The sequence below is a fragment of the Pundamilia nyererei genome, unplaced genomic scaffold (genome assembly GCF_000239375.1).
Source record: "Pundamilia nyererei isolate P.nyererei 1_Seehausen unplaced genomic scaffold, PunNye1.0 scaffold00340, whole genome shotgun sequence".
Taxonomy (NCBI): domain Eukaryota; kingdom Metazoa; phylum Chordata; class Actinopteri; order Cichliformes; family Cichlidae; genus Pundamilia; species Pundamilia nyererei.
The window spans coordinates 481,566-490,556 of NW_005187741.1; the positions used below are offsets into that span (position 1 = coordinate 481,566).

General features: G+C 42.8%; 2 protein-coding genes across 3 annotated transcripts in view; one reads left to right on the forward strand and one right to left on the reverse strand.

Moving 5' to 3' along the window:
* ndufb9 (NADH:ubiquinone oxidoreductase subunit B9) overlaps window positions 1–2,185 on the forward strand; it is a 3,106-nt gene extending 921 nt beyond the window's left edge. Inside the window, exons 2-4 of the mRNA XM_005752041.1 lie at window positions 700–892; window positions 1,086–1,199; window positions 1,815–2,185. Of these exons, the coding sequence (XP_005752098.1) occupies window positions 700–892; window positions 1,086–1,199; window positions 1,815–1,946 (439 nt within the window). The 3' untranslated portion in view covers window positions 1,947–2,185. The remainder of the gene's footprint in view (window positions 1–699; window positions 893–1,085; window positions 1,200–1,814) is intronic.
* A 359-nt stretch (window positions 2,186–2,544) lies between these two features.
* Window positions 2,545–7,698, reverse strand: LOC102204175 (angiopoietin-related protein 7-like). Of its 2 annotated transcripts, none has more exons than XM_005752044.1 (6): window positions 6,723–7,698; window positions 5,371–5,635; window positions 5,183–5,287; window positions 4,843–5,059; window positions 3,581–3,776; window positions 2,545–3,452 (listed from the first exon to the last, which is right to left on the reverse strand). In XM_005752044.1, exons 1-6 carry the CDS (start codon window positions 7,353–7,355, stop codon window positions 3,306–3,308), a joined length of 1,563 nt encoding a protein of 520 aa, XP_005752101.1. In that variant the 5' UTR covers window positions 7,356–7,698; the 3' UTR covers window positions 2,545–3,305. The 2 variants fall into 2 exon arrangements, with proteins under 2 accessions (XP_005752101.1, XP_005752100.1); XM_005752043.2 differs by having other exon boundaries at window positions 5,183–5,317; window positions 5,401–5,635; window positions 6,723–7,697.
* Window positions 7,699–8,991: the final 1,293 nt, after the last annotated feature.

The following is an 8,991-nucleotide window of genomic DNA, read 5'->3' on the forward strand; positions in this document are numbered from 1 at the left end:
GAGGAAACTAGTTTCAGCCTCATGCATTTGAGAGCATACCTTGTCTGTCAGATTTCATTACCATCGGTGAGGTCTGGGGCTCAGACTGGTAAATTCAAAAGTTGTCCTTTCTGCTCTCTTTACCATCCCAGCCTCATACAACACACACATTACTGCTGACGCCACACCAATCCATTGGTCAAACTCGTGCTCCACATTACAGATTTAATATTACACTAGTAGTCAGCCAGTATTTAAATTATTATTAGAGTTTTGTGCTTGTTTAGAAATATAACCTGCCTGCAGGAGCTTCACATTATGAAAAGAGATGGACAGAAGAATCAGTATCAGGGTTTTAACGTGAATCACCATGTTACCCACGTCAGCATAGTCTTTCTAATGAGGATTGAAGGCTTGAGATGTTATTTATGTTGATTGCAAGAACAATAATATATATTTTCATTTTAGAAAAAGTAAAGAGAAAATTGTTCATTTTCCTTCTTTAGAGTTTGTTTTTAAGATGTTTTGCACTGATGATATTAAGTTTTAAGAAAAGTCTTATTGTCTATTTTTATAGATAAAATTCATATGTAATGTTTCTGTTAGTATAAAATATACACATGCTTATATTTTAACACTTTTTTTCTCTTGATGTCATGTAGTTGCTTCAAACATGTTGGTGGTCTCTCTTGAGGTCTGGCTGTTGTTTTGTCATTATAGAGACAAGTACCGTTTCTATGCCTGCTTACTGCGGGCTCGCTTTGATGAAAACAAGACTGAGAAGGACATGGTGAAGGCCACCATGATGCTAAAGGCAGGAGAGGAGGAATTCTGGACCAACCAACATCCTCAGCCCTACATCTTCCCCGACTCTCCTGGGGGGACCTCATATGAGAGATACGAGTGCTACAAGGTAAAACAGAGCAACCATGACATTATTTCGTACTGCATCTAACTTTCTTTTTTCTGGACCCAACTTCTGATCTGTTTGAACTAACTGGGAACAATTACAGGAAAACATTTGATGTTAGAAACTTGAAGTGAAAACGCTGGCTGTCCTAATGTTGGATAGAGACGTGTCTGTGAGCTCTGCTTTGTCTCTGTAGGTCCCAGAGTGGGTGCTGGACCACTGGCACCCCTCAGAGAAGGCCATGTATCCTGATTATTTCTCCAAGAGAGAGCAGTGGAAGAAACTGAGGATGCAGAGCTGGGAGAAAGAGGTGGGCAGCAAACATTTACATGCCAGCATTACTTTTGACCTCCTTGTTTAACCTGGTCTCCTTTGCCAATGACAAGAAAGGTGCTACTCCTTGTTTACTGTTCCATATAGCTCAGCTTTTAGACTCCTCTTGGTTTTCTACTCTTGGATTCGTATGACGTCATTGAGAGCAGATAATCCTAGACTTGGTCACAGCTTAACGAGAGCTGAGTTGATTGGTTAACTAGGTTAATTGGTGATTTTAAATTGGCTGTAGGTGTGAATATGAGTCTGTCTCTCGGTGTTAGCCCTGTGATAGGCTTGTCTCTCACCCTATGACATCTGGGATAAGTTCCAGCCCCTCTGCAAACCTGATTGGATAAATGGTTAAGAAACTTGATGGCTGGAGATAAATGGCTTGTTTTAGACAGGATGATCTAAGGCCTGTATAAGATAAATAGGAATTATTTTGAACTGTAAGTCATGCAAAGCTATACAAGCAGAGCCCAATGCTGAGAACATGGAGCTGGAACTGAATGTAAGGGTCCCTGTTGATGACCAACTCCAGTAGGTGGCACCAGAGTGCTTTTGTTGGACTGGAAACTTCAGGTCACCATTTCCTTCCTTTTACTTCCAGGTTGCCCAACTAGAGGCTGAGACCCCTGCTGTTGGACCGAAGTCCGAAGCTCTCCCTCCTGCCCGCAAAGAGGGCGACCTCCCCCCTCTGTGGTGGCAGTTCGTCACCCGTCCCAGGGAGCGCCCCACATAAAGGATCTTTTTCACGTGGGCCTGCTCGTTCCTGCAACCTGAAGAAAATCTCACAACAACAGCATGAAGACAGGCTGACCCGTCATTACCATCTGTCTGTACAGAGTCGTTTCTAAAGGAGTTCACCGGTGCAGGTTGCATTAATTAAGAAAAACAGCCTTTGTGAATTCAGAGTGACTAAGAAGTCCTGTAGATGTACCAGTTAATTCCTGTTCTAATAAATATGTGTATTAAAACTGACTGTGTGTTTTACTGCAGCTGAAACGTTTTGGTTTGTCAGACGTTTATTAGGTGTACCTGAAGGTCTGATCGACCAGATCATTTTACATGTTTCAGGAGTAAACAAAGTGACAGTCAGAGCAGTGCCTTAAAATAAATGTTGCTTAACATTTAATTTAACAAAATATAAAAGGCTCACAGTTCACTTTTACATGTTGAGACAAGCAGAGTTTTTGTAGATCATTAAAGCGTTGAAAGGCATTCTAGTCGTTATCGGGAGAGTATGACCTTAAATGTCATTAATGTTTAAAAAACCAAACTGAATCCTAAGCTGTTCTCAAACTCTGAGAGTGACCGCACTGTCACTTAAAATGATTGCCCACAAATCTGTGGTGTTACCGTTGATGGCCACAGACACGTGTCCTTGGTTCTTGTTAAACTGGCCTAGAGAAAAAATTCCCGAAGCTGTAGGAACCCTGTGAACACGCTCATTAACATGTGCTATTTAATTTGCTTGATAACAGAAATGGTAATAGTTTGTGGACCTGTGGGTTACTGATGTTAGCTGTGAAATCAAGTGTCACCAGTTGGTTTCTGTACCAGCTGCTGCTCATGTTTCAGGAAATCTTCATCCTTTAAATTCCCCCAAACCAACAACGTGGAGCTTTCACTACTTTCTGAGTTGACTGTGCGTCTCAGGTTCAAGTCCAGTGGTGTGTCAGTTTGAATTTAAAGTGATTTCAGGGCACTTGGTGTGGTTAAGAAAATCTTTAAGCAAGCATTTTATGACTGAGAAATCCCTGCAAACAGCTCAAAAATAATCAGTTTTATTCATCATTTATGTTTAAAAAAAGCAAAAAGTTATACAGAAGGAAACGATGCATTTTTGGGGGAATATTTGCAGTACATAATTGATCCTGGTACAGTTACTTCTGGAAGCTCTTAGTTGCTCAGCTCAAGTGCTGCTCATTGGGCAGTTATTTGTGCAGTTAGTTTGGAAGAAATATCTGAATCAGCTTACATTTCAGTGATCAATGACTTTTAAAACAGCCTGTGCAGAATCACCAGTCACTTTCTAGAAAAATGTTTTCAAAAATCATCTTTGCTGCTGCAGAATCCTTCAGTGTCATTGAGAGTGTTTCTATGGCGACAGGCGTGGCCTGAAGTTATGTGGTCGTGCCATCATGGTGACCGCCTTCAGAGAGTAGAAGTCTGAATCCTTCCAGGAGAACCAAACAATGCCATCTGGCCCCAGCAAGTTCTGAGCTTTCAGAGAGTAGTGCCCCCCCTGATGGAGACACGTGGAAGCATCAGTCTAATTTCACCATCAAACCATTGTTTCTTTTATTTCATACAAATTTACTGTTATTCTCACAATTTCTGGCAGAAAAACAACTTTGTAGGACTAGAACTTACCTTGTAGTAGACACCGTTGAGGTTAGCATAGAAACACTGGTGGAACCACCAGCCAGCGTGGCTGATCTCAGCACAGATGTTGCCCGTGTCTGGTGTGCTGAAACCCTGCAGGTCATGATACCAGCCGAACGAATCCTCCGCTGTCCCGCTGAAACCGGACACATGCAGGCGGTACTGGTTGTCCTCATCCTCGATTCTGCAGCGAGAGGAAAATGATCAAATCAAAACTATTCAAGGTTGGCTGATGATTTACTCCTGTTGTACTGTGCCAAACAGCTACTACTGTTTATAATAAGGTAGATGAAAACCACAAGGTGGAAACATTAGTGCCTTTTCAGTTTTTATTGCATGTGACAGTTTTCGTTAAATGCAGCTCTGAATATAGTCTGTAAATCTGAATATAGTTCTGGGTCTGCAAAGAGAAGCCAGTGCGGACGTACACCTTCATTCTTTAACCAGCAGGGGGCAGTCTCTTCTGGCAGCACAAAGGTGTCTGGGTGTGTAGAAATCTAAAACAGAACAGATCTACCATGCACTTTCAGTTTGAGGTTTTATGTATTGTTTAATCTTCTTTCAGCTGCTCTCTTTAGGGGTAACCACAGCAGACTACCTGCCTCCATCTCACCCTGTCCCCAGTATCCTCCAACACTACACTCATGCATCTCCTCTGTGCGCTTCTCCTTTCCTCCTGCCTGGCAGCTCCATATTCAACATCCAGTATATCCTCTATTCCTCCTCTGCACAGGCTCAAACCATCTCAGTCTCACCACTCCAAGCTTTTTCTCCAACCCTTCAGCATGACCTGTCCCTCTGATGAACTTATTTCTAATCCCGTCCATCCAAGTCACTCCCAGTGAAAATCTTAAGATCTTCATATCTCCTACGTCCAGCTCAGCCTCCTGCCTATTTGTTAGTGCCGCTGACTCCAAACCATAAATCATAAACCGCTCTTATTGAATACAGTAGGATCTTATTTTTGTAAGTGATGCTCCTCGTTAGTGCCAAAAAGGAGTATAAGGCAGGTTTGCTTTAGGGCGAGCCTGCAGTGACATCAGCAAGTCCCTATTATTTGAGCATGGAGCATCCCTCAGTTCTTCAGTTTTCATCACTTCCTGTTTAAAAACAACAAGACAGTGAAAATCAGACAGACTTCACCACAGGTCTTCATTAACCATCGTTAAGAGCATCTCTCTTACTGAGTAAGTAACTGTCCAGTTCCTGTGCATTTACCACCTTTCATTCTTCTATTTGTGTCTGTTTACCTGAAAGTGTGGTACAGAGCATGTTTGTGGGCGTGGCTCCAGTCCTGCAGGTCAATGCGGAGGCTGTAGTGGCCCTGGTTAGACAGCCGGTGCAGGTGCTGGTTCCCCAGCCAGTGTTCACCTCGCGGCTCGCCAAAGCCATCACGGTACTCAGACCATCCACGGTTGAAGCTCACTGACCCATCACGGCGCCGCTGCAACACTGTCCAGCCTCCACCTAGTGCACACACACACACACACACACACACACACACATAGAATTGTGTAAAGTGTGTGTAGTATCTGAGTGTTTCCATTACTGGCACTAGTATTGCAGGAACTAACACACCAGCTGTCTCACCCTCGGTCTCCATGTCGCAGTAGACCGGCCGGGCGGTGCCTGGTGACAGGACAATGGTGTAAACACCAGAACGACGGACACCGTTGTGATACAGAGACGCACAGTCTGATGGACAGAAAGACAGGGGCTGTACATCTGAAGGGAGACGGACAAAGTTAAAATGTACTGTGAAACATCAAATATCCCACAATTCATCACTGCGTTTGCTGCTGGTGCACCTGGCGGCAGTGTGTCTCGCATGCCGAGCGGTGGCGCAGTCCTGATCACGTTGACCTTGCAGCCCGTGTTGTGACTCATGTGGCGCGCGGTTGCCGACAGGTTTCGGAGCTGCACCTGCAGCTCGTACAGCAGCGCCGCGTGCACGTGGAGCAGCGTGTCGGCCTCGGCGTGACGGCGCTCCAGAGAACGCAGCCGCTGGTGAAAGGTTGAGTTTAAGTTAACACTTTCTTCACCCTGAGCAGTGCAATGAGAGAAGATTCACCTTACTGTGTGGTCATAGTGAGGTTAGTCAAATAAATCCCTGAAAAAAGCAAATAGAAAGTAAAAAGAAGCTGAGATGGAGGAAGCTAGTTACCTTTTAGTCAACTTCAGCTTGCTTCATTTGTGTGTTATAAAAAGCCAACGTATCATCATTTTATTGTGAATGTTTTTATAATGGGAACAACAGTAACTAAATATAGCCCTCTGCTTAATAAAAGTGGGGTCAGCTGATCTCTAAGATGAACAGTAACACAATTTAAAGAGTAATTCCTCCTGTCAGCTGACCTCTGTTTTACCAGGTGTTCCACAGGGCTCGGTGCTCAGACCACTGCTGTTTAATATCTACATGTTTCCTTAGACAAAAAGTTAACCACTTCAGCTGCTACTGAGCTCTAGACTGAGGAGGAAGGTTTGGCAGAAACGTAAAGTCCAAATGCCTCTGTGACCGAACTTAATGTTGAAACTTGGTTTTACAGGTACATAATATTATTTGTTTTAATTGATTATTTATTAGTTTTAGAAGCCTGCAAGGATCCATTGTGGGTTGGGCAGACTGAGAATAATGTAGGACCCCGGCCTGCAGCTAATCCTGTTAGCGTTCAGGGTTAATGAGGACTTAGTGAGTGTCAAGACAGAGAGATATAGCGAGATAAAGGAGAGCATTGTATTTACCTGCATGAGTAATGTTCTCCACCAATTTAGATAAAAATCTTTTTTATTTCACTTTATTTAATTTCTTTTCTTTTTGAAACTCCAAAGATTAAAACATGCGTTTCCTGTTTCACTTTGTTCACTTTAATCGTGCATATGTTGTTCTTCTCTGTGTTTGGAGGATTTATTTTTCTCTTTTCTTCAGCACTAATTATAAGTAATCACACTACTAGAGACTAACTGTACTTTTTTCACTCAAACTGATTTCTTGAATCAGAATTTATTTCTTTGCTTTGGAGATATGACAACACACTCTTTTTTAAGCCCACGTGTCTCAAAATACAAATCTGTTCTTTACAAAGTTCAACACGACATTTCATGAACGTGGAGTAGACAGCAGGAAGTCTACCTGCATCTCCAGGGCCTTGACTCGATGCCGGTGGTTCCTCAGCTCCTCCTGGAGCCCTGACATCGTCTCTTTCAGCTCTTCCAGCTGCTCCTTTCTGTTTTCGTTCTCATGGAGCCAATAGGAGACGTCGTCTGTACACCGGAACATGTCTGGGCAGCGTTTTTGAGAATTTCCTACAGGAGGAAGTGTTGCCGTCAGTCGGCATTGTCCGTTAGACATCAGCTGACTGCTGAACTCGCCGCACTCTGACGCTGATGAATTGCTGACAGTCTGGTTGAAGGTTTGGTTGGTGCTATCTTCAGCGCCAGTGTTGTCATTGCGTATCACCAGTGGGGCGTCAGGGGTCAGGTCGGTAAGCGTTTCCGTAAAGGAGGTAAGAGGATGCCAGTCAGCATCCTCATAGTGGTCCTTTCTCATATCTGGCTCGTCCCAGTTTGTCTCCATGCTCGTGTCCCGTATGTCCCTGTTTGTTTGGATATTCCTGTCCGGTGCATCGGCCTCGGTTTCTGTGAGGGTGTTGGGGTGGGCATCATCATCATGGGTAACATCTGAGACCAGAAAGTCACCGTCGACAGGCCGGACGCACCAAACAATCAGTAAGAAATAAAATATTAACACTTCAACCCGCTTCATTCTGAACAAATGGCTCCTCCTTCCTGGCTGTTCACTTGTATCCGAGACAAATTCAGTTTACTGGTAAAATCAGTTTCAGTTACTGAGTCAGGATCAGACTCTGACATCATCGCAGAAAGATGCGGTCCAGATTTCACCCAAACGTAGGCATTAGGTCCAAAACTGTGGGAGATCTGAAAGAAAAAGTAAAATAAGGTTTATTGTGACCTTTAAACTCAGAGCCACACCAGCCAGGTCTCTGTGAATGTGCGAACCCGATCCAAAACAATGAATGTGGTTTAGAGTGGAGCCACTGTTTTGAACTGAATCAGTGCATAATCAAAAGCCATCCAGGAACAAATGAACTTCTTCACATCAGTCTTACAGCTCGTCTGTTAAGATTTCTGTTTTGTTGTGCCAAAATAACATTTCACAGGCATCTTAGATTAGATTAGATGAAACTTTATTTATCCCTCGGGTGGGTTCCTCCAGGAAATTCAGTTTCCAGTAGCACAGCACCAACAGAAGTTGCAGAATGTGAGCAGGAATAACCATATACACACATATATAAATACAGAGTATATAATAGGGATAATAGAATAAACAGGAATAAGAATACAAGGGAATTGCACATTTCAACTATTGTGTGTCTATTGCACTGTTGGATATTTAAAAATCTCATAAATATTGCACAGTGAAAAAGGCACTACAGCTCAGTTGTTCCCGCCCTCTTTTCCCCCCCTGTGTCCCCTCCCTCTCCCCTCCAGCGAGGAGTTAAACGGTTTGATGGTGTGTGGGACAACGGAGAGAAGGCTTGGTGGATATTCAAAATTTAAAAAGGCTTTTTCCATCTAGATGACGATGCTTGTTTAATTTTGAATGTTTTACTTTCAGCAGGCCTCTTCCTGCAGCCTTTACACCTAAAACATGGGTGGACTTTGGCCTAAAAACATTCTCATATATCATTTAATGTACCAGGTATATGTAAGCACACGTCTTGGGGCAAGTTGAGAGTCTTGCCTTTTGCACACAACAACTACAATCTGACTTTTTGTTGTTATTCCCCAACACAAACAGAGCAGACATTAAATAGCCTCAATCTGCAAACTTTTTAATATAACCTATATAATGACCTCCTATAGGAATAGTGCAGATAATACACAAGTGGTCAAGTGGGCCTCATGTATGCAGTCTGTATGCTTCACCCAGGCTCCACCCTTTACCTAAACCAAGTACTTCTGTTAGCTGTTGTCAGCTAGATGAGAGAAATACTAAACTGAATTATGCAGCATAAGAAACAAGTTTAGCTTTATTTATAAAGTAGGAATTATAAAGATCAGAGACAAAAAACTTGTATTAGTGCTGCAGTGCCGAAGATGGTCAAACTGTAAAGGAGGAGTAAAAGTTGATGAAAACTCATTAACATACTGCGCTGAACACTGAATCTTGTAGCTTTGACAATAAAACTGAATGAGTGCCGACTCTGAGTGTCTGTCCTCAACAGGTTTTTGCAGTGATTTTCTTAGATTTAAATCAGGTAAAACTAATCCTCCTAAGAAAACCTGATAAGTTTGAGATAATGTGTAATAAAAGTGTAACAGCAGTACACCAAACGATTAAACCTGCTGAGCTGACTACAGATCATTTTATATTTAAG